The 26205-nt window shown below is 41.5% G+C and overlaps 1 protein-coding gene across 3 annotated transcripts in view; it reads left to right on the top strand.

Annotated features, from left to right (window-relative positions):
- The first annotated feature begins 14805 nt into the window (after positions 1–14805).
- Positions 14806–26205, top strand: part of dot1l (DOT1-like histone H3K79 methyltransferase) — a 35165-nt gene continuing 23765 nt past the window's right edge. For 2 of the 3 annotated variants that reach the window (XR_008386902.1, XM_053634429.1), the window contains exon 1: positions 14806–15252. Coding sequence is in view for 2 of the 3 variants with exons in the window: in XM_053634429.1 (XP_053490404.1) it covers positions 15172–15252 (81 nt within the window). In the remaining variant the exon portion in view is untranslated. The remainder of the gene's footprint in view (positions 15253–26205) is intronic. The other variant, XM_053634430.1, reaches the window with a different exon arrangement.

The following is a 26205-nucleotide window of genomic DNA, read 5'->3' as shown; positions in this document are numbered from 1 at the left end:
CGACAGAGATATTATTATTACTAGATATATTACTAGATACCGATTATTGGGTGTGCTTGTTGTCTCGTAATGGTTAAGGACAATGTAATTTGTGTGCAGAGTGCAAGCAGAGACTCTGGCAAGGTAACACAGACATGAGGGCACCCTGAGACATAAAGCAGCCAAAAAAGAAGAAGAAGAAGAAGAGGAAGAAATATGCTTTTATTTATGTAGACCATGTCCACAGCAGTTGTGTATTTGGGGTCATATGCATGTATACACCGTATGCTAATTTTTTCCCCAGGGCTGTTTGCAACTTTTAAGGATCACTATTAGCATATAACCTCAGTATACCTACTTGTTTTGCTGCTTCAGAAGTCCCTAATCTACTCTTGTGTAGCTTCCCCTTTAACAGTGTTGCATGTTTGTTGTTGTTGTTGCTGTTTGTGAATCTCGTGATTTTGTTGTAATTGGTGGAGTTTTAGTTGAATTCCACCCTTCTCCCGACAACTGCAGTCAACTGTTGTCACTGCCATCATCAACTGAAGACATTGTCACGGAGAGCCTGGAGCCTATCCCAGGGAGCATCGGGCACAAGGCGGGGTACACTCTGGACAGGGTGCCATCGCAGGGTACACTCACATACACATTCACACACCCATTCATACACTACGGACACTTTGGACATGCCAATCAGCCTACCATGCATGTCTTTGGACTGGGGGAGGAAACCGGAGTACCCGGAGGAAACCCCCGCAGCACGGGGAGATCATGCAAACTCCACACACACAGAGCAGCAGCGGGAATCGAACCCCCGACCCTGGAGGTGTGAGTGAATGTGCTAATCATTATGCAATTTCCTTTCATGTATTTATCAAACATTAGTTGAATGTGCTAATACAAAGATGATTGCCACAATGAATGATCAGTCATGCAATACAAAGTGAATCACTAATTTTACCTGGCTAGTGTGTTGTTAACAAAACACACCTTTTCATGGAGGTGTCCATATTTCCACACTTTGTAGCTTGAATATGCTGAGCTTGAAAATGATGTAATTCGGGTTCAGGCTTCTCACATCTGAAGATAAGGTAAATGCAGCATTATTTCAATGAAAATTGAGAGAGGGAAGAAGTACGTACACTGAGCATGAGCGTGAGCAGGATGAATTTCAGAGCATGTCCACATTTCAAACATCAGAAGATTTGTGTGCACTGTGTGCATGTACAGCTTCATGCTACAGCAAGGCAAATCTGTATGTGACCAGGCTAAATGTGAATGAGAGCAAAACAAATCTGTGCATGAGCAGACGGAATCTTTATGGATCTGTGTGTGTGTGTGTGTGTGTGTGTGTGTGTGTGTGTGTACATGTGAAGAGGAAAGCTCTGAATCTAATCCCACAATATCATACAATAACCACCCACACACTTTTTAAATTCAGACATAGAAGAGCATTCTGTGGGAGGCTGAGTAGCATCAGTGAATCTTACTAACATCTCCGCCTGAAATTCATGACCATATTAGAATGTCTATGATTGTTTAGCTATTACAGGAGAAATGACAGTTGTACTGAGTAGAACTCAAAGTATCACAATGCAGCAGTAACCAAGCATTTCCATATTTAGCCTACAGGGTACTGTGCAGCTATCGGAGCATTGTCCGAAACAGATAAAAGAACCGGGGTTTTTTTCTTTTAGTTTTTTTGTCCAAAATTCAACTAATCATTCCACTAGTTTAAAAATGAGCTAAATTAAGCATTGCACGAGGTTTGATTAAACATTAAACATATTAAACATAAACATTTGCTTTCATATGAAGAAGATGTTCTGTTCTCTCCACGTGTTTGGCTCGTGTATTTCAACTCATCTAAGTGCTATAAAATGTGTATTTTTGCAGCTGAGAACCGCAGTCTGTACTGAAAACTCACTGCACTTCTGCTAGCCTGTAGCCAAATGCTCTTACATAAAACGCTGTCGTGGGTGGGAATGTCCACAGAACCGCTACTCAACGCAGCCATTGACCTTTTCCTGATGTCACAAGGAAATGTACTGAATGTAAATTACACATCAAGTCAGGTCAGGTCAAGTGTTTATTGTCATTCCTCTATATAGTGTGTATACATTGGAATGTAGTGTTGTTAACTCAGGGCCACGGTGAATCACATAATACAGTGGCATAGTACACAGTACGCAGTACTACATGAAGGGCAAAAACACAACCAGTGGGGTACACAGACCTCTGCCGGGGCAGGGGCGGAAGGAACAAAAAGGGCACTTAAAAAATTTTTTTACTACTTTAATTTACACAACCAAATGTAATTTTTACAGTATTTAAACATATAATTATTTATTAAATAAATCAGCAGTATTTAAACCCGTACTACTCGTCTGTCTGCTGCGTTTTTAAATATTTGAACGACTTCCTCACGGTTAATTGACCCAGGCGAACAGTAACTGCTAAGTGTTTCTTTCTGGATTTTTTAGTTGAAACTAGTTTTAGCACCGATTGTCAGATAGAAGCTGTAACTCTGCTTCGTTGTTGCTACGAGCTGTATACTTGTTGCTAGATTAAAGCAAATTCTGGTATTCACTTTCGGTTTCAATCGGGAGTCGCTCGTTCACGCGACTACTCTTTGTTTTGCTAATTAAAGAGGCGTGCTCAGCTGAAACACATCAGTATTTATTAATTAAGAAACGCTGAGGCGGAAGCGTCAACGGAAGTGTCAGCCCTTGTCGTGTAAAGACCTGCGAGTCTACCTGCGCGAGACCACCGAGCAAGGACACCGACAACACACCACACGTGCTGCTAAGTATACTTTTTCTCCCTTTATTCCTCTTGCTGATACCTGTTTACACACACTAACATGTGTCATCAGTTCATCCCTGTTATTTGCCACATGCGCAGACCGTGGCATTCTCCCAGAAACGTACGCAACTTGGACAACCTACGCTCTCTGAATGCGGCCTCTGCAGGTTCTATCTTATTCTCAGTCGGACTTTGGAACTGCCAATCTGCTGTCAACAAGGCAGATTTCATTTCTGCATTTGCAACCCACTCCAATCTCAGTGTGCTGGCTCTGACTGGGACCTGGATCCATGCTGAGAACACTGCCACACCCACTGCCCTGGCCTCCAACTTCAACTTCTCCCATACCTCACGCCCCAACAGACGAGGGGGTGGTACAGGTTTGCTTCTCTCCAAAACATGGAAATTTACCTGTCTTTCTCCCTCTTGCTCATACACTTCCTTTGAATTTCATGCTGTTACAGTCACTGACCCTGCCAAAATGCACTTTCTTGTTGTTTACCGTCCTCCAGGTCAACTGGGGAAGTTCATCGATGAATTTGACACACTACTGACCACCATCCCAGATGATGGAGCTCCTCTTCTGGTCATTGGTGATTTCAACATTCATCTAGACAAGCCACATGCAGCTGACTTTCTTGCTCTCCTTCCCACATTTGACCTCAAGCAGTTCACCACACCAGCAACCCACAAAGCTGGCAAACAGCTTGACCTCATCCTCACACGTAATTGCACCACACGTAATCTTCTCATTACTCCTCTCCACACCTCTGACCATTTCTTTATCCAGTTCTCTATTTCTCGCCCCTCACCACCATCACTGTCTCCTCCCTCTATCTCTTTTCGTCGCAATCATCACTCCCTTTCCCCCTCACATTTCTCCTCCGTTGTCTCAACCTTACTTCTGACAGCCACCTTTCCTCACTTGACTTAAACACCGCAACCAACATGCTATGTTCCACCCTAACATCTTCTCTTGACAGCATATGTCCCCTAACCTCCAGACCTGCTCGCACATCACCCTCTAGTCCTTGGCTCTCAGAAGCTCTGCGTAACAACCGGGCCAAACTAAGAGCATCTGAAAGGAAATGGCGCAAATCAAACAACCCAATTGACCTAACCAATTACCAGACACTTCTCTCTTCTTTTTCCAATAGCATCTCCATTGCTAAAGCCACATTCTACCAAGAGAAGATTGGTAGTTCTCCCAACACCTGCATTCTTTTCAAAACCTTTTCCTCTCTACTCTGTTCCCCTCCTCCCCCTTCCCCTACTTCTCTCACTGCAGATGACTTTGCCAATTTCTTTTCCAACAAGGTTACATCAATCAGGAACCAGTTCTCAACCCCAGACATGCATAGACGGACTCCTCCTCCGTGTAACTCCCAACTGACTTCCTTCTTTCCCCTCTCAGAGACGGATGTCTCTTAACTCCTCCTCTCTAGCCGTCCCACAACCTGTCCTCTTGACCCTATCCCTTCTCACCTTCTTCAGTCCATCTCTCCCACGCTATTACCTGCACTCACACACATCTTTAACACATCGCTCTCTACTGGCACATACCCTACCTCATTTAAGCAGGCCCGGGTTACCCCACTGCTTAAAAAACCATCACTCAACCCTGCTATAGTTGACAACTACAGACCTGTTTCCCCCCTCCCTTTTCTTTCCAAAACTCTTGAAAGAGCCGTTTTTAATCAACTCTCCAATTTTCTCACACAGAACAACCTCCTGGACACCAAGCAGTCTGGCTTCAAGAGCAACCACTCCACGGAGACTGCTCTGCTTTCCGTCACTGAAGCCTTACGACTAGCAAGAGCAACCTCTAGATCATCTGTCCTCATCCTACTTGACCTCTCTGCTGCTTTCGACACTGTGAACCATCAGATCCTCCTGTCAACTCTCTCCACCCTGGGCATCACTGGAACGGTTCTGTGCTGGGTGGAATCCTATCTCTCTGACAGATCCTTCAAGGTATCATGGAGGGGAGGTATTTCTGAAACTCAGCAACTCACAACTGGCGTTCCACAGGGGTCAGTTCTGGGTCCACTCCTCTTTTCTAACTATACTACATCTCTAGGGCAGGTGATTGAGTCTCATGGCTTCTCATATCATTGCTATGCTGATGACACCCAGCTCCATTTGTCCTTCCAGCCTGACGATCCATCCGTCTCTGCACGCATCTCTGCTTGCCTTTCGGACATCTCGGTCTGGATGAAGGAAAACCATCTTAAGCTTAACCTGGCAAAATCTGAGCTTCTCGTCATCCCAGCCTGTCCCTCAATCAACCACAACCTCACTGTACAGCTCGGCTCACTCACACTCATGCCAACCAGGACGGCCTGGGGGCCGTCTTGATTCTTGATGACAGCTTGACCTTTACAGACCATATCTCAGCAACTGCAAGGTCCTGTAGGTTCATCCTTTAGAACATCAAGAAAATCCGACCCTACATCACCGAACAGGCTACACAGATACTAGTCCAGGCTCTTGTTATCTCTAAACTGGACTACTGCAACTCACTGCTTTCAGGCCTCCCAGCCAGCTCCATCAAACCCCTTGAGATGATTCAAAATGCTGCAGCGTGCCTCGTCTTCAACCAGCCCAAGAGAACCCATGTCACACCCCTCTTCATCTCCCTCCACTGGCTTCCTGTAGCTGCCCGCATCAAGTTCAAGGCCTTGACACTCACCTACAAGACCTTGTCAGGAACAGCACCCTCCTACCTCAACTCTCTCCTGAAGGCCTACGTTCCCTCTCGCAATCTGCGATCGATTAGCGACCGACGTTTAGCAGTTCCAACTCAGCGTGGCGCAAGGTCCCTTTCCAGAACCTTCACGCTAACTGTTCCTCAGTGGTGGAATGCACTTCCAATCTCAATCCGGACCGCAGAATCTCTCACCATCTTCAAAAAATAGCTAAAGACCCACCTCTTCCATGAACACCTAACCAACTCATAATAAAAAATAAAATAATTTTTTTAAAAAATTGCACTTACACCTCTACTCTGCACTTTGCTTCTTCTGGAATTCAATTAATGGATCTTGTATGGTAGCACTACTTGTATTGTTCTCTGCTTGATATATCGCTTTGCTTGTATTTTTCTCATTTGTAAGTCGCTTTGGATAAAAGCGTCTGCTAAGTGAATAAATGTAAATGTAATTGAAATGTCATGCTCGATTGAGAGTAGCAGTGGGTCAGAGAGCCTCTCTTCATTACATAGACTTCGAAGTCTGGATTTCACAAGTTTTAACTTTTTAAAATGAGCGAAAATTTGAAAATTTTTGAAAATTCAACTGTAGATTTGGAGACGGGTAATGTGGCGTATATTTTAGGAGTTGATAACGAGAGGGGATAATAGTCTCAATCTCATTGACGTCTAGGCACTTGAGCATTTCCTGGACATTGCTTTTGGGGAAGGAGTAGGATGCATGAAACACTTTAAGTTCTTTGAAGACCTGGGAGATGATAATATTACTAAATATTATTTCTTTTTATTTTACCAAACAAAACAGCGAGAATCAAGAAGGTAATCATGTTGAATTCATGTTCAATTTTGTTGATGTTGTAAACTTTATGTTTGTATTATATGGATGAAAGTGCTAGCCATCATGAAATCCAACATATAAACGTTTTACACGTTAGAGAGTTGAACTTGGATTTCATTTCAAAACATACCATTAAACTTAAAAGCAATAACTAATACTCACTGGCTACTAATATTTAAGTAAGCACATGAGGACGTGCTAAACTGTGCTACTTTCGTTGAATGGTTTCGGATAAAAACAAATTGAATGTCATTGTCAGAAATGCAGCAGCGTCGAGTTACACTTTAATTATAATTAATTAGGCATAACCCACATGCTGCCACATTCGCTACATTTACAATCACATGGAAGTATAAATTTAAATTTTCCGCATTACCTGCGGCTCGTTACGGAAGTATTTTGAGGACAATTTTCAAAATGCCAAATTTGGGTTTGAGATCAAAAGATGAATATGAGACAATAGATCAGAAGAAAAGCTTTCATTTTCTGATATGTAGATGTGTTAAAGAACATAGCACTTAGAACTTAGCACATGTGGGTGGCACCTGTGCCCAAACAATACTTTGGTGAGCAAAAGTATAGGAACAGATTTTAAAAAAAAAAAAAAAAGTAAATTCTGAATTCATTCTGCTGCTCCCATCATGGTATTCGGAGCTCCCTTCACAGCACAATGCAGTGGTCTCTTAGCCACGAGTCTTTGAATTACCTCATGGTCCATGGAAGTATTTTGCGGACAATTTTCAAAAGCAATTGCAAACTGACTTTGCGATTGTTTTTCCCTCATTGTGGATGCATAAATTGTGACATAATGCAAATGAAAATGCAAATCAAAAATTCAAATTCATCGGTTTTACATTTGCATTTCCAATGACATGCACAGAAACCTGCCAATTAGTGTTGGGGGTAGGAGTATACTAGGGGCGTGTATGTATTTGGAAGTGACATCACTCACAGTCAAAGGCAAAGAAGGATAATGTGCTGCACAGAGGACTCGTGAACAACTGACTTGAGACTTGAGTTGGACTTGAAGATAGAGACTCGTGAAAAACACAAGTCATTTTGGTCTGGCATTCCCGATTACATTCTCTCTTTACTTCCCCACTCCCTATCAGTATTTGCTGCAGCAGCAAATATCACAACAATTCATCTCTAAATACACCATGCCAACATTATTATATACATGCGTGACACGTCTGAAGGCGCGTGTTCATCACCCATCGGAAACGTGCTGTTATATAAATGAACAACAAACAATAACAATATAGCCAAGTCTTCGTGGCATTTAATTTGAAAAGCAGTCAGTTAATTCAAACGGACGCTGCGGTGTTACACAGCTGTCAGGAGATTGCTTGCTGTCCATTTTCAAGAAGTACAAATGTTTCCAGGTCCACTTCATGTTTTCCCCTAGCTTCCCTTAGCTATCATATGCATATAATATCCAAGTTTACCAAGTTTAATACACTCTATGCACGATTGCTTCCGCATTTTGCCTCAGCCAGCTTAGTTACATGAGATGCTGCACCGGAAGCCGTTTTCGCTGTTGGTGATAACTGTGTGAAGATGGCACAGGAGAGTATGATATATTACACTCGCTGTTTAGAAGAGATTCCCCAGATTACAGTGAATGACATTAATTGTATTGTGAGGCAGTCAGCTTTTACACCCAGTAAGAATGAGAAGGGCTTCAAATTGTATATTTCGAGTTACATTATTATATATATATATATATATATATATATATATATAAGTATATATAAGTATTGAATGTGTCAACATTTTATCCAGTAAATATATTTCCAATGAGGTTATTCACATGAAATTTTCACCAGACATCAGAATTTACTCAAGAAATCCGGAAATATAAAGAATTCACAACATTAAAGTCCATAAATAAAGTTATGTGTAATAAAGTGGAATGACACGGGAAAAAAGCATTGAACACGCTAAGAAAAAGCAGTTCTCCAAGGCAAGGTAAGGCAAGGAACCAGCTGAATCCATAAGTAATTATACCCCCTATCTGTGCAAATTAATATCATCTGGGTTAGTAAATTGATGGTCTATAAAAAGGCTTTTCATTACCGAGGTGTCACACAAGAAACATCTCATGATGGGTAAAAGCAAAGAGCTCTCCCAAGACCTTCACAATCTTATAGTTGCAAAACATATTGATGGAATCAGATACAGACGTATTTAAAAAATTCTGAATCCTCCAGTAAGCACCACTGGGGTCATTATCCGCAAGCGGAAGCAACATCACTCCGTCATCAACCGGCCACGCACAGGAGCTCCTCACAAGATTTCTGACCGGGGAGTCAGAAGAATAGTCAGAAGAGTAGCCCAAGAGCCAAGGACCACTCGGAAAGAGCTCCAGAAACACTTGGAGGGAGCAGGTACCATCGTCACAGAGAAAACAATAGGCAGTGCACTCCACCGCTCACGCTCACCCCGCAAGACTCCATTACTAAAGAAAAGGCATGTCGAAGCTCATTTAAAGTTTGCTACAACTCATTTAGACAAGCCTAAGAAATACTGGGAGAGTGTAGTCTGGTCAGACGAGAGCAAAATTGAACTTTTTTGCTGCCATACTACACACCATTTTTGGAGAAGAAATGGCACTGCACATCACCCTAAAAACACTATACCAACAGTGAAGTGTGGAGGTGGAAGCATCATGTTGTGGGGCTGTTTTTCATCACATGGTACTGTCAGACTTCATATAATTGAAGGAATGATGAATGGAGCCCTGTACCGGGAGATTCTTGAGAAGAATCTGCTGCCATCCACCAGGATGATGAAGATGAGACGTGGGTGGAGCTTCCAGCAAGACAACGATCCAAACATACAGCAAAGGAAACTCTCAATTGGTTTCAGAGAAAAAAAATCAAGGTGTTAGAACGGCCCAGTCAATCACCTGATTCGAATCCAATTGAATAAGATTTAAAGACAATATGTTTAGAAGAATGGGACAAAATCACACCTGAATACTGCGGAACATTAATTTCTTCATACAGGAAGCATCTTGAAGTTTATCATTACAAACAAAGGCTTCTCCACTAAGTATTAAATAAATTTCAGTTAGTGTGTTCAATACTTTTTCCCGTGTCATTCCACTTTATTACACAGAACTTTATTTATGGACTTTAATGTTGTTGTGAATTCTTTATATTTCCAGATTTCTTGAGTTAATACTGATGTCTCGTGAACTATGGCAACTCAAAGAGCTCAAAATACGCAGCACATTGGCATTTTGCACAAAATGACAAAAAAAAGTAATGGCTTTCCTGAATTTTCTATGAATATGTTTTTTGTAATTATAGGGAGAACTTTTGGATCAAATGCAATAGTTTAAAAGTAATAGTTTTTTGATTAATGATTTAATTTTGAATTAATGATTTATGTAAAACCTTGTGTGCTTTATTAGACCATTTTGAATAAATTAAAAAGACATTCTGTAGAAGTAATAAGTTTTAATATTTCAAAATTGATTTGGCCTCATACACTGTTAATTACAACAACTAGCTGAAAGAACTGTTGCTAAAAATAGAACATGGACTTGGACCTCAGGGACTTGTGAACATGTTTGATATATACATATCATCATATATACATGCTTGAATAAAATCATGAATCATATTGTCTCAAAATGAGTTGTTCGCGTTTTCTATCCAGTGTGATGTCACATTGCAACAGGCCCAGCCCACGCCTGGTGACGGACTGCCCTATTAGCATAGTTTCTCCCCTGAGTGAGCTGCACACAGTCCACCATGTTCTCCACGCTGGAGCAGCTGTAATAAAGAAGAAGAATGTCTCAGCTTTGTAAGTATTCTGAAGACGCAGTGGAGTAGTTTTATTTTTGAAGGAACTGTGCCCAAAAAATAGCTAAATTCGTATATGTTTGTTTGGCTTATGTTTGTATGGCGTATATGAAGGCACCTCGGTTCTTGGGAGCTGGAACCGGGGGATAATGGGGAGGGAAGAGAGAGTGAGAAAGCCGAGGAATGCCTGGACTAGGAGCCGCCACCAAGTGATCCTCCGGCAGCTGCACGGCTTCATCCAGGGATGTGGGCCGTTGGCCCTGGATCCACGCTCCCGTTCCTATTGGGAGTCAAGCGATGAATTGCTCCAGTACCACCAGCTCTTTGATCTGTTCCACATCTCACTCCACTTCCATCAACCACCAGCGACAGAAGTAAATGATAAATGGTCTGCACTTATATAGAACCTTTTAACCTTAGCGGTTCTACAAAAAACTTTACACTGTTTCTCATTCACCCATTCAGACACACACACACACACACACACACACACACACACACACCAAGGAGCTAGCCTGCCATTGGGAGCAACATGGGGTTCAGTGTCTTGCCCAAGGACACTTCAGCATGTGGAGGCACAATTGAACTGCCAACCCTGCGATTAGAAGTCCCTCAGCTGCTGGGTGTACATGAAGGGGCGGCTGACCATGTGGGACCGGAAGTGTCCGTGCTGCTCCTCAGGTGTCCGGCCAACTCTTGATACTGAAATACTCCAGCTGTGTCATTGATGGCATCTGCCTGGTGGCAAGCTGGGCTTCCAAGGGGAGGAGTCGCAAAGCCCATTCCTCCTCCAGCCATTACCACACAGAGGTCACATGCTCAAAGTGCTCCAGGAAGGCCTCCAAATCATCCGGAGGCCATTTTGGTGAGCATCACATGTGTCACATGGGCAGGGGACACAGCTGGAAATGTGCTGGGCTGCAGCAGTTTCTGGAGTGCCCACTGGCTCTCAGCCTGATCCTGCATGAGGGCTTCAAAGCACAGCTGCTGTTTGTTGTGCAGGGCAAGGAGTGCTTGATGTTGGGTTTTGTGGAGAAGGGTTCCATGGCAGCACCTGAGCCTTCCCTGATCATGGGTTTCGGGACCACTGTAGAACCCTGGTGTGTGAGAGTGTGGAGGAAGAGTCGGGAGGCAGGACGGAATTTTAGCTGAGCTCCAGGCTCGTGTTTATTTGGTCCACGCTTTTCAGCACGCTTTCAAAAACTCAACAAAAACAGGACAACAACAGAAAAACAGGTCTGTCCCAGTCTTGTTGCTTTTGCGTGCATGCATGTCTGTATCTGTATCAGTATCTCTCTCTCTCTCTCTCTCTCTCTCTCTCTCTGTCTCTTGCTGGCTACAGGAGTCACTGAAAGCACAAAGAGACATAAATAAATAGACACAGATGAGGATAGTCATTCATTACCTACTGGTTCGACCCACCTCCTCTCCATCTGATGGTTGACCACACCCCCACTTCCACAATTATTTAACACTCTTGGTGGAATTCAATATTTTAGCCAATCAAATGATCAAATATCTCACTACAATATTGTTTTGTGTGCTTAAGTTAACTCAGACTGTGGAACAATCTCCTTTAAAGCCCCCGAGACAGAGCTATCAGACACCCATTGAAACAAGTGCATCTCTGCGTGTTTACGGCAAGTACACAGTTTTAATGACATGGAGGAATAATGCTCTTTGGACAACTGACTTTTAACACATCATTTGGATTGGTGTATTTTGTACAGAAAAAATATATTTACTGGACAGTGTGCTCTTCGTTTGTTCCACCTGGATGTTTCTCTTTATGATGACTGGTGGACCTCTCAAAGGGGCAGAACACCGTAACCAACTGCCAATCAATGAAATGGTAATGGACATGACTGATATCTCAAACTTAAACATATCTGTGCTAGTTGGAATCGTTGGAATCATCTGTACAGGTAATATGTGGTGTACATATTGTAAATAAACTGTTCTGTTTGATTATTTGCATTAATTTCTGAAATTTGTTGTTTATAAGTCTATCTACCTAGCTGTCACTTCCGTCTTCAGCTAGCAGCAGAAAGCTGATTTTTGGCATGAAATGGCAGGCACTGCTAATGTTGACCTGATTTTTTTTAAAAAAACTCTCTCAATGCTTATACTTATGAGCAGAGACTGAACCTTAAACAAGGGGGCAGATGACCAAGATTTGAATTCAAAAGTCAGGGACGAAATAAGGTCACTTTAGTTGTCTTTGGTATAGTAAAATTGATTGGCTGTGTTCATTAATCTTAAAATATTTCACAGGCTCTTGATTTAGAGCGGGTGGAATTCTACATCTAACAGCCAATCTCTCGCTCATTCTACGTTGTGCATATATATATATATATATATATATATATATATATATATATATATATATGTGTGTGTGTGTGTGTGTGTGTGTCTTTGTGTATATCTCATAATAAATAGTTTTAGACCTTCAAACAAAATACAACATAAAACAAAGGCATCCTGAGTAAACGCACAATACAGTTCATTTTTTTATTGAGGCAAAAAAAGTTACTCAACACCTATCACACATGTGAAAAACTAATTGCCCCCTTAAACTTCAAATCTGGTTGTGCCACCTTTAGCAGCAATAACTGCAACTAAACTCTTCTGATAACTGGAGATCAGTCTTTCACTTACTTCTAAGACTAGGACCTACGCTTTGGATCGTTGTCTTGCTGAATAATCCAGTTGCGCTAGAGCTTCAACTTACGGACTGAAGACCGGACATTCTCCTTTAGGATTTTCTGGTAGAGACCATAATTAGGGGCGGCTGTGGCTCAGGTGGTAGAGCGGGTTGTCCACTAATCATAGGGTTTTCGGTTCGATTCCTGGCCCACGTGACTCCACATACCGAAGTGTCCTTGGGCAAGACACTGAACGCCAAGTTGCTCCCGATGGCAAGTTAGCACCTTGCATGGCAGCTCTGCTACCATTGGTGTGTGTGTGTGAATGGGTGAATGAGACACAGTGTAAAGCGCTTTGGATAAAAGCGCTATATAATTGTGCCATTTACCATAATTCATGTTTCCCTCAATTACTGCAAGTTGTCCAGGGCCTGAGGCAGCACAGCATCTCCACACAAACACACGGCCTGTTCTTTTTGTGGAATTCTGTGTTAGGTTTACGCCAGATGTCATGGGACCCCTGTCTTACAAACAGTTCACTTTTCAGTTCCACTTTCGACTCACCAGTCCACAGAACGTTCTCCCAAAAGGTTTGAGGATCATCATGGTGTGTTTTGGCAAAATTCAGATGATCCTTAATGTTCTTCTGGGTTAGCAGCTGTTTTCACCTCGCCACTCTTCCATGGATGCCATTTTTGCCCAGTGTCTTTCTGATAATGGAGCCATGAACCTTTATTGATTCAAGAGAGGCCTGTAGGTCCTTTGATGTTGTCATTGGCTCTTTTGTGACGTGCTGGATGAGTAGTTGCTGTGCTCTTGGAGGAATTTTGGAAGGTTGCCCACTTCTGGGAAAAGTCACTACTGTGGTTCTTTGGAGTCCCACAACCTTTGTAACCCTTCCCAGACTGGTGTATTTAAATCACCTTCTTCCTTCTTCGATTGCTGTGACTGATGCTCTTAATCAAAGTGATAATCAGCATTTCCTATTTTAAATGTATAATTCTTTAAAATCTGACAGTAATATTTTTCCATATGTAGATTAGATTAAGTGTAGAAGTAGGTGTGCACCTTTCAGTGGAGTTGGAATGAAAATTCTCGGTTTTCACTTTCAAGGGAACTTTGCTAGATGTTAGAACTTCACTTCTAGTTGAGCTACATATTAAAGAGGAACATTTCAGTTAAAAACTATACAAATTAATAAAATAATCTGATTATTTGAAGGGTTTTCACAGGCCATCACACAAATAAATTTTAAAAAATCACACAAGCTTCTCTCTGCACTGTTTTCCTCTGTGAACAACGCCCAGCTCGCTTAACCCACTTGGTATTTTTAAGTATATTTTTCACTGTGCGTCGCCATTTCCAGTTCCCGTTGTATTTCATCCTCGGCATAAAGACTTATTAAGGCCAGAACCTCGTCATCGATCGCATTTTTTAAGAAACTCTGTTGTGTTGATTCGAATCGCAATAAACAAATATTACTGTACGCCCTGCAACAGACTTTTAAAAATGCTGCATGCACTCCATCAATCAGCATGTTCAGTGCCCAAGTCCCACCCCCAAAAGTTATTGACTTTTGAAAAAGTACCACCTCCCGAGTAGGGACTTTGTGAGAGATAAATATTTCACCCAGAACTTAATTTAGAACCTGGTTCCTGTAGTGGAAACATACAGAGTACCCCCAAAAGTCCCTAGTTCCTGGAGAAAGTTCATGCGGTGGAAAAGCGGCAAAATACCCTACTACTGTACTTTGTGACATAAGGGCTCGGCATGGCTGCGCATGCGCACACGTGATTTCACAGGCCCTGGTATTTAGTAGAGGTTAAATACAACTTATCTTAGTCAAATAAGAATGAGGACACACATTATTTGCCAATACAGTATGTGATCAGAGATGCATAGACATATGCTTTCTGTCCAAACAACAATAAAAAAATTTTTTAAATTATTATTATTATCATTATTATTATTATTATCATTATTATTATTATTATTATTATTATTATTATCATTATTATTATTATGGGAAATGCGGTGTTGGTAATTCTTTTAAAAAGCAGTTTAAAACTTTGACTCGGACTCTCCCTTTCGGTTTTGTAGCCGCAGCCGATTCAAATCCAGACGAGCAGGTTTTTCTTTTCTTTTCTTTTTTTTTTTTTCCTCCCGACGCCGGGCAAGATGGCGGCGGTAGCGCCGAGATGGAGTAGCCGCTCAGCTTGAGCAGTTTTTAGACAAAAATAGCTGAAATATTTAACTTAAATCTGAAAATAGCGCGCTTTTTGTTTGGACCTTTCAACTTTCGCTAAGTTTTGATATTTTCTATCAGAATGTTCCAAGTCTAGTTATCTTTTACAGCAAGCAAACAAGACAGAAAGTATAATGGGAGAGAAGCTAGAACTGAAGCTCAAGTCGCCGGTTGGAGCCGAAGCTGCGGGATATCCGTGGCCATTACCAGTATATGTAAGTATCGTCTGTTTTTTGTTTATTTATTTGTTTGTTTGTTTTTAATGTCGACGTAAAAATTGAATCTCAATTTAATGAGACAGTAATTGTAGCTAATGAATAGCTTTAGAGCCAGTCGTGTTATTAGCTTACTAGCAACGAGCTCTAGCGTGGTCACGTCGCTCAGCTGTGAGTCTTCCCGTTGTGGTTCGTTAGCAAGCGAGCTCAGGGATTATTTATTTATGTATTTATGTATTTATTTATTTATTTACACACTAACTCTGTTTATTTTTTTTCTCTCCCCCAAATGTCCGGCAAAAAAATGTCCAATGTCTCCACAACAGCGTGATAATCAGGAAGTTCTTATGGAACATACTTTTTGACATGACATAGCGGTTAGCAGTTTGCTAGTTGTAATTTTCATTATTTTTTTCTTCTTCTAAAATTAGCCACGAACTGTCGTGTAAACTAGCTCGAGATGTGTTTTATTAGATTTATTTAATTATATCATGGTAGTTTAGCTAGGTGTAGTCGGTATTGTCGCGGTTGTGTGGGATAAAGAGGACTGCCTAGCGAAGACTACATTAACTGTAAGGGTTGAATGGCAGTATTTGTGTCAGTTATGTTGTGTATATTTCCCCACGTGTAAATGAGCTCTCGTCAGTTATCGGCTGTAAGACTGGATTGAAAATCAGTGCTGGTTAACATTAGTCAACGCTAACCTAGCTAGCAGGTTATTCCTTCAGTACAAGCTGGTTGGTTAGCAGCGCTAGCACCTGAGCTAACGTTAGCTGATTGTGGTGTTTTGTCTGTAGTCATGGGAGGGTGGAGATAACCCCAGCAGGAATGTTAATCTCATGTTTGAAATGTTCAGAGTAAACTGCATTTAGGAGGGAAACAATCTACCAAACAAACAAGCAAACAGTGCCGTCAGCAAGTGTAATGAGGGAGGACAGAAGAGCGTCATATTGTTCCTGTGTCCAACAATGGGACGATTTTGTTTGCTTAAGGTTAGACCAGGTTTATGTCATCACTTCCGGTCAGTTAGTTGTGAAGTGCTGCTCTGTTGCCCTTCACAATCTTAACAGTCTTGTCTTTTAGAGCAAGTTCTCAAACTTTTTTTTTCTTCAGCCAGTTCCCACCCACCAGCCAACTCCTCACCATCAGGCTGACGCGTTTCCTCCGTGCCAACCACATCTTCTCGAACTGCTCATTCTGCATCGCACACTCCGACCCCATTCGCACGTGTCACGCGTAAGCCGATTATATGTCGAGTCAAGGGGGTTTTTATTGTCATTTCTCTATATAGCTTGTATACGTTGGTAGGAAAGGTCGGTTCTTCAGGACGATGGTGCAACACAACCGTACAAGTGTAAATACATAGTCAACGTGAGACGAGTGAGAAGACGTTCAATACACAGAACAAACAATAAATATACAGAACATGGGTTGTGCTGCTGTATTACTCAATAGCTTACAAATATAGCAGCAGAAACAAGTTCCGTAATATAAAGTGACTGATTTGGCTATGTAAAGTGCGGTGGTACCGAGTCTTTCTGGGTTAGGTGTTTGACTAACCTAGGTGAGTGTTGGGAGACAGCAGGGTGTTGAGTAATCTGACTGCCTCGGGGAAGATGCTCCTGTGCCTTCTGTCAGATGGCAGGAGGGTGAAGAGTCCATGAGAGGGGTCATCCGCAATATTGGTGGCTTTGCAGATGCAGTGGTTGTTGAAGGAGGTGTCAGTGGTGTGTAGAGAGAACCCGATGATGTTTGAGCTGTTTCACATTTCGCTGTAGGGTCTTGCGGTCGGAGGCTGTGCAGTTTCTGTAACGCACGGTGAGACAGCTGGTCAGGACGCTCTCTATTGTCACTCTGTGGAAGGAAGTGAGGATGGGTTGGAGAAGTTCTGCTCTCTTCGGCCTCCGCAGGAAGTGGAGGGTCTTCTTGTATAGGCAGGTGGTGTGGCAAGTTCGGGAGATGTCCTCCATCATATGCACACCAAGAAACTTGGCACTTTTGAGTTTCACCCCAGTTGTTCTGTTGATGTGCAGTGGTGAGTGGTCTACTCTGGTCCTCCTGAAGTTGACTGTCACCTCTTTAATCTTATCGACATTAAGAGAGAGATTGTTGTCTCTGTTCACCTCCTCCCTGTACGCTGACTCCTCATTGTTGCTGATGAAGCCCATGACTGTAGCGTCATCTGCAAACTTGATGTGATTAGATCTGAACTTAGCAGCACAGTCAAGAGTCAGCAGGGCAAACAGCAGTGGACTGAGCGCACAGCCCTGGGGCACGTCGGTGTTCTGTGTGGAGGTGCTGGAGGTGGAGTTGCCAATCCTGACGCACTGGAGTCTCCTGTTCAGGAAGTCCAGGATCCAGTTGCAGAGGGAGGTGTTTAAACCCAGCAGGCTCGGCTTTATCTGTTGTTGTGGGATGATTGTGTTGAACGCTGAACTGAAGTCTATGAACAGCATCCTTACTTAGTTGTCAGTTATAAGTGGACAGCGCAGGTATGGACAAGGTCTAATGCTGTGTCTTAGTGACACGTTGTGATCCGATCACTCAAATCATATTCGCAGGTGATCTGGGATGCATATGGCCACATCGAATTTGCAGCGTGAATGCAAAAGCACCCCTGTGCACCTCGGACAGCAACGAAGGACCAACCGATCAGTTCCATCATAGCCTTAAAACCGAAGGTACATGGTCATTTAGAGACTGGATATCATACTGAATGGTAGCGCTCTTCGCGTTATAGACGTTGGATAAAGACGTTGCTATAACAGCAGAGACAATAGCTTCTGCTTTTCATTGTCTTATCTCATTCATTTATACAGTTCCCTCTGAAAGTATTGTAATGGCAAGGCCAGTTCTTTTTGTTTTTGCTGTGCACTGAAGACATTTGGGTTTATGATCAAAAGATGAATGAGATGATGATCAGCTTTCATTTCCCAATATTTACATTTATGTGTTAAATGACTTTGAAAATGGCATCCTTCAAGTGATCTGAAAACACTGGAACATGTGACTGACGGGGGTTTCTTGTTGCCCATGTGTACCCTGTTAGATTGATAGCACTGAATCTCTACTCTTGCTTTGAGCCCTGGGTTTCACTTGTGAAGACTGTATTTGTTAAAAAGGATAAACCAAGATAAAGACCAGCGAGCTGTCTACAGGAGAAAAGCATTGGGCATAGCCAATTCAATAACCGATTTGGAATTCGCAAAGAAATACAGAGATGAGCCACAAAAGTTCTGAAACGATGATCCAAAACATACAAGCTCATTGTCAAGCACAGTGAAGGTAGTGTCATGGCTTGGGTTTGCATGGCTGCTTCTGGAACAGGCTCACTAATCTTTATTGGCCATTTAACACAATATTTGTCTTTGTATCATTCGATACCGATATTTATCACGATATACCTTCATATTTGTACATTGCACTTTTTTTTTTTTTTTTTTTGAATTTCTGAGTTCCCAGCCATAGTACTTTGAAAAGAAAGAAAGATACTGAACAGTCAGAATAGTCTCCTCAACACTGCATCATGGGCCCAGAGGCCGTCAAAGCAATGGGGTTTTGTGTACCAAAAGCTTAAAATATTTTAGTGAGTTCATCAATCAAGTGCACTTGGATATGAAAATTAAAAGATAAGATCATCGTTTTAAAGCGTAAGAGCAGTCTAGTATTTGAATGTTTTCAAATCTATTTACATTACAATCTTAGAGTGGGGGCGAAGGAGGCCTTGTGACTGAGAACTGATACTGTATTGAGGTTCAGGGGAGAGAAAATGTAGAAAAGCTTGAGTGGACCATTTTTATGTTTCCTTAAAGTGAGAAAGTGATGACTATCTATTACTATAATTTTACTTGTCTTTCCTTGTCATCCATGAGCTATCTGAATAGTTTTCGCACAATTTGAATAAACAATCTTCAAGTCCGGTTAATAAAGCTAAAGTTAGAAGGGAGAAAAGTTATTGTACAAAGGTGCTTTGGAACCATGTAAACTTGCGCTGCATATGATGTCCATTCATGTGCAGGGAAAATAGGCAACACAAGCTTATATGCAGCCTGAGGCAGGCTCCGACCAGTCGCTTGCTTGCGGAAGAAGCGCTAAATGTTTTTCCCTTTTATAAGATGTAATAAATGAGGAGGCGGTGCGTCTGGTGCATGATGACTCTGAAGAAAGGTTCCACTGATCTAAAGGTAGAATATCGATAATTACTCAAACGTTTATCACCAATATCGTGGATTGTTGTTTTCTTTTAACACGATAAATATCGAGATCATTTCATCGCCCAGCCCTACATATAGTTACATTCGAGGATTCCCAGGACATTTCTGCCTGAAAATAAATGCAGCGAGAGATGATGTATGAAATCTAATATGTAGTGCCAGGTGTATAATATACAGTGACATTCATAATGCCAGGTGTGAACAGCTATGTGTCTCTGCTGTCCACTTACAGTGCTGTGTATTTGCCCCATCCTGATTTCTCCTGTTTGTGTATATCTCATACTAAATTGTTTCATAAATTAAAACAAAATCTAAGATAAAACAAGGGCAATCTGTGTAAACACTACAGTTTTTAAACGATAATGCTATTTATTGAAGTAAAAAAGTTATCCGATACCAGCTGGGCCTGTATGAAACCAGGGGTGCCGTTACATCTGGCATGAACCAAACACAAAATTCTACAAAAAGAAAATCATCCCTACGGTCAAGCATGGTGGTGGAAGTGTGATGGTGTGGGGATGCTTTGCTGCTTCGGGGCCTGGACAACTTGCATTAATTGAGGGAAACATGAATTCTGCTCTTTACCAGAAAATCCTAAAGGAGAATGTTTGGTCTTCAGTCTGTAAGTTGGAACTCAACTAGATTATGCAGCACGACAACGATCCAAACGTAGGAGTAAATCCTAGTCCTAGAAGTAAGTGAAAGACTGATCTCCAGTTATCGGAAGCGTTCGGTTGCAGTTATTGCTGATAAAGGTGGCACAACCAGATTTTTATTTTATGGGGGCAATTAGTTTTTCACATTGTTGATAGTGGTCAATAAAAATAAAAAATATTGTGTGTTTACTCTGGTTGCTTTTGTTTGATGTATTTCTTTTGAAGATCTAAAACTATTTCGTATGAGATACAGCGTTGTGCTGATAGACGATGATGGAGATATCACCGATAGCTGATGCCTTTGACAGTGTCAAGACGATATTTGGCTCGTTTTCCCACTGTTAACAATCCAACGGGCCGTCGCACGGTTAAGTACACTAAGTATGCTATGTACACAACTGCTGTGTGTACGTAGGTACATCTTTGGAAAGCTAAGATTCTTGTGAATGGAGTGATATAAACTGTTTCAAGATACAGTCACCACAGCAGCTACAATTAATGTCTGTCAGAACACCAACATACAAACAAATACTTCAAAAACTGAGGCAACTCGCATATGAAGCCTCATAGTAGTCCACTGATGGATAACATCCCGACAGAAACAGTCTTTTTACATTGGCAAAGGTCTAAACGATTCAATCAAGTAAATATTTAGTCTAAAACACATTATTACATCAATAAATAACCACAGACTGTTGCTCTCATTTCAAATTATTGACAGATTTGCTAAATCTTTCATGTGTTCTCCGTAATAACTTTGGTAATGTTTACATGTGAATTAATGTCTTGATATAAAAATTGCCGCTGCACTCTGAACTTTCAATTGACGCCTCATTTGAGCCAATAGGAGCGTCCTTGTCCTGTTCATAGCCTTCAATAACCCATGAGAATCCGCATTGAAATGAAGTGCCTTCTCCTTATCCTCCGTGAATAGCCTGAGCCGATTGCAACCGATTTTGTGGACGACTGGTGCATCGTATAACCAATGAAAAACGATCTTTAATGCTTTAGTGGGACATTTCAACACTTCAACTTAAAAGTCTGTGTGTAAAGCTGGCTAACCAACGCCATGTGTTTCGTGCGTCCATGCGTAAAAGGGGGAGGTGTATTTTTGTGACTGTGCCTAACCTTTGGAAGGTGAACTCTATCGAAACGGACGAGGAAAACAAACATACTTGCTCAAATATGTTCTGGAAGAATGTACTCTGCGTGAAAACCACAAGTCTGGGGATGAGGTTTCGGAAGTAAATAGTGATGAATCGTATTGATTCCGAAGTAGAGGTAATGTTTTCTGGAGGGAGGAGACATTACTCTCAACGACCAAGGATTTTATTACAATATAATAAAAATATATTATAAAAACTGTGTATATATATATATATATATATATATATATATATATATATATATATATATATATATATATATATAATATGGTATTCTAAATTGGCAAATAATAACTATTACCCTGGCCCCGTGTGCACGCGCGATCCCGCAGGTTGACGATACGATGATCTGACTATGGAGAAGTTCGCCCAACGTTAATGAGATTTTAATCCCAGATGTGAACAGGGTCTCAAAGTAATCTATCTGCCCTCTTCCACATAGAAGAAATCAGAAACGTGATTGGCTAGTGTCTCAGTGGTTGACAGGAGAGAGAGATTATGCCATCCCTCCCACCCTGAGAGCATGGACAATTTTGCAGTGGACCGTTAGACCAGCTGAACTTAAGTCAAGGTGTAAGGTTCTGATAAGGGCTTATCTGACATGAACAGGAAGCACTAACGCTGCGTTTGACAACGTAGTTGGAATTATGTCATGTTCAAGCTACAGAGTGGGGCATGGGGGGAACCATGGATGCTTCCACATTCATATTCTATTCACAACAAGCTTGCCAGATGTACTGACGGGGATGATGAAGATCTTTACTATGGCTCTGTAGCTTTTCCATTCCATAATGTTGTCCCCTGGAACGTTAGGAAGTTCCTTCATCATAATTACTACTTGTTAATTGCTACTTGCAGCTGTGTCCTTTTGCGTTGTATTGCCTACGTATAGTTCTGTCTGGACAAAATGAATAACCGCCTTCATCCCTCTTGCTTCTCCAGTGCATGCTGCATTTAATCTCTGTTTATTGACGAGGACTGTGTGTGTTTTTTTGTTTTTTTAATAGCACATTTAAGTGGGAATGTGTGTCATCGGATGCCGCTGTAAATAGACAAAATTAACTCCCATATTTCGCCAAAATATTGAACTGGGGATAACTTTTTTTAAAAGGACTATGTTTGAGAGTAGCCAACTCGAATAGGAAAAGGATTTATTTAAATTCATATTTAAATTCATTTAAATTCAAGCAGTGATGGTGATTGGAGCAGATGGAGATATTTGCACCATGTGCAATGGACATTTAGCTTTGAAGCTAATAAAACACAAATGTGGCATGGTGGAAAACTTAAAGGAGCAGCTATACATGTGATCTCTGTCTGTCTGGTCATTCTCCTCTGATCTCTGACATCATCAAGGTGTTTCAGCCTGCAGACCCTACGCATACAGGATGTTTGTTTTTTGCACCATTCTGTGTAAACTCTAGAGACGGAAGATCAGCAGTTTCTGAAATACTCAGACCAGCCCGTCTGGCACCAACAACCACAACCATGCCACGGTTAAAGTCGCAGAGATCAAATCTCTAACCCAAAACATGTTATGTGTGTGTTGGGTTGCGGCATGCTCCTCTGTTTTGTTGTCTATTCAATCCGTTTGTGAATTCAAGAAGTACCTTGCTAATGCTAATACATGAACGCAATATTTTTCCACAAAGACCCAAGTGACTAGTCCTCCTTGTACTGTTCCCCCTTTCTTCCATGTATTCCACGAGAAATGGGAGGGAGGGTCGATAAGTTCATAATATTCTCATCCCTGGCTCATTTTTTCTTGTTACTGAGTACTTTCCACAAATTTCAAAGAATTGTAGACTGAATCGGAACATCTCAGCTTTTTTTTTGATGCAAGCTTAGATACAAAGCGCGAAAGCCATCTGAGACATTTCCATCATAGTGACTGATGGTGAAGGTGTAAGTGTGATGTTTCACCATGATGTTTATAAGAATTACCCTGCTTATCTTCTATTCTCAGGGGTGTGGTGGGGATGGTTATGATTCTGCCACTGTGACTGTTGTAGACCGTATCATGTCTTGACAGAGTCAGAAGTGATGATCTATCGGTGGTTTCCATCTGATGAAACCGCTGTGGTCTATGACGAAGATTGTGAGCTATGTTTAAGGTGATGGACCTTAAGATTATTCATCATTATAGCAGGAAAATGAACTTATGTCATAAACATGAGTCACTGAGTGGTACTGTGGAAGTGCTAGATCTGAGGGGGTGTGAGTGAGTCACCTGTTTACGCTACCATTCACGACCAAGGGCTGTGCCTCGAGTGGCATGCCTTCTTTTTTCTTTTCCATGCGTGTGTGTGTGTGAGCTCTCCTTGCGTGCCCTGGCTAGTGTTATTTTTAGCTGCTGCGCAGGCGTTGCTGTGTGGGAACCGACAGGAACACTGCCCCCCCCCTGCACGCGCATACACACACACACACACACACACACACACACTCCTCCTACGCACAGGCCATGTTCAGACTCGGTATTAACATCCGTCTTGGCTGATTGATCACAAAAAGATATCCGTTCACACCCGATATCTTTGTGTCTCGAATGCGTCTTCAGTGACCATCTATGATCACATTTCCTTAGTAGCACGGTTGCCAAATTTGACAAGAGCAACTCTGTGACCAAACACAAAAATACTACCCCGTAATATGAGTTTCACCTACAAGTCCACCATCCAGCGGAGTTATCTCACAATATCCAACTGCACAGCTGGTAATGTGATGTCCTACTGTACTGTTTTCTTTTTAATCAATTCTAGATGATGAAATAGTTTTTAATGTAAACTATGAGCAGGGGAAAATATCTCAATATTTCACACAAGCATGTGATCAGATAGATCTATAAATGCTTTACTCATACAGTCATCTGCCACTGTTGGGCCCTTGAGCAAGGCCCTTAACCCTCTCTGCTCCAGGGGTGCCGTATCATGGCTGACCCTGCGCTCTGACCCCAGCTTTCTGACATGCTGGGGTATGCGAAGAAAAGAATTTCACTGTGCATATGTATATGTGACCAATAAAGACTCATTATCTTTATCTAATTTCAGAGGAGATGAATTATTTAGTCAGTAGCCTGTGTAGTGAGCGCAGACACGAGTCTTCCTGATTATCTGAAGATTTGTTCCTGTGCTTTCTGACCACGGAGTTTAATATAGTAATTCTGTCCAATGAAATAATGTTTCTGTTAACGCTGTCAAATGTCTGAAAGTGAACTGCCAAACTCAGTATCTGCCCCTTCCAAACCACGCACGCTTTTTATAGCCCAATATCAAGACCGTTATTTACCGTGTTATTTTAAAAAAAACAATTGTAATAATAAAAAAGCAAAGAATATATCTCAGTAATATTCATGAATACAAATATCTTTTTAACGAAGCAGTTTTAACAACAGAACATTTTCTTAAATATTTATTTCACAAAGCTCTGTTAACAGGCTGAACGCCACCTTTATAGCTTAAAGTCTCCATGACATGGCTTCGTAGCTGTGATTCAATTCAGTATGTTGATGTCATTCTTTCTGGAACAGGAAGTAAAATACAACGTGTTGAACTGCTTGACTGATTTACACAGCAGGCAATAGCGTAGAGATGCGCCAAGCCACGCCACCCAATCTAAACAAAGGTGACGGTAGCTTAGCGAGCTAGCGAAATACTGACTCTTGCTGATGATGTCAGCCGTGAGTTGTTGAAACGTTTCTGACAAGTACCTGTCACATAACTGCCGCCTTGTGCCGTTTCCTCCCTCTTCAAAACGAATAAACTCCGACCAGACAAGCAGTGCTCACAACAGTGCATGGCATGAGGGAAGACGTCTTCGTACAGCAAACTGAAAAACCATGCTTCCTTCTAACAAGCTGCTATGCAAAGCCTTCCTCCGAGGTGAAATAGCTGGAAGCTATATATTGTCCCTCAGAGCATTTATTTGGATGACCATGAAGGAGTTCATTTTGTATCACCTCCCTGATCATTTTCCTAAAATTAGAGAGTGTGTGTGTGTATGTGTGAGAGAGAGAGATATATATATATATATATATATATATATATATATATATATATATATATATATATATATAATATATACACACACACACACACACACACACTGATGTGTGGGTATATTTTCCCTTTCCTTCTTTCAGATGTGCTCCTTGTATTGTTGTACAGAACACACTGTAAGGGACCAGGACGAAAAGCTCTAAAACCGCCATTTTGATTTCAGGAGCAGTTAAAACAGACCGTCTTTATTGCCTGGATTGTGATTAGTTCCGTTGCAGGATGTAGAAGTTGTGGTGGCGAGTGTAGGCAGGGGCTGGTGGAGTATGAAGAGGAAGTGGTGTCCAGCAGCGGCACGCTCAGGCAGACCCGTGCATTCTTGAGCTCTCGCTGGCAGAAAGTGGGTCACTGGGTCATGCTGTGTCACTTTCACTGCCATGCAAAAGCATTTTTCTCATGAGACGGGTTTATTATATCTCGGTGTTCTCCTGTGTGCAGGGTGAAGGTGTTAATAACTCTTGTGAGTTTGACGGAGAGGTGGCCAGTCACTAAGAGATTCTGTAGTCTTTTCCAAAGGATAAGACATTTAGTACTTTTTCTAACTGTTAAAACAAACAATGTAAGGAAATTCTATATTTTAAACTCTGCTCAGCTTTGTTCTTTAAACACGATTTTTGTTTTATAACTTTTTTTTTTTTTTTTTAAATGATGTATAAAAAATATGGATAAATCTGTTATAGTTATGTAACCTAATATGAATACAGTATTCAGAATGATCAGATAATGTCCTCTAAACAGAATAGAAAACCTACTTAAAAAAAAAAAAAAAAAAAGCCTGGCAGGGTTCACCAAACATCTGTTTGAGACTAGATTGGGATGCAACCAAAAAGTTATTTGGAGGTATTTTTTTCCCTCTCTCCTTTTT

Source organism: Ictalurus furcatus, chromosome 10 (genome assembly GCF_023375685.1).
Source record: "Ictalurus furcatus strain D&B chromosome 10, Billie_1.0, whole genome shotgun sequence".
Lineage (NCBI taxonomy): Eukaryota > Metazoa > Chordata > Actinopteri > Siluriformes > Ictaluridae > Ictalurus > Ictalurus furcatus.
This window is presented reverse-complemented; position numbering and strand designations above follow the sequence as displayed.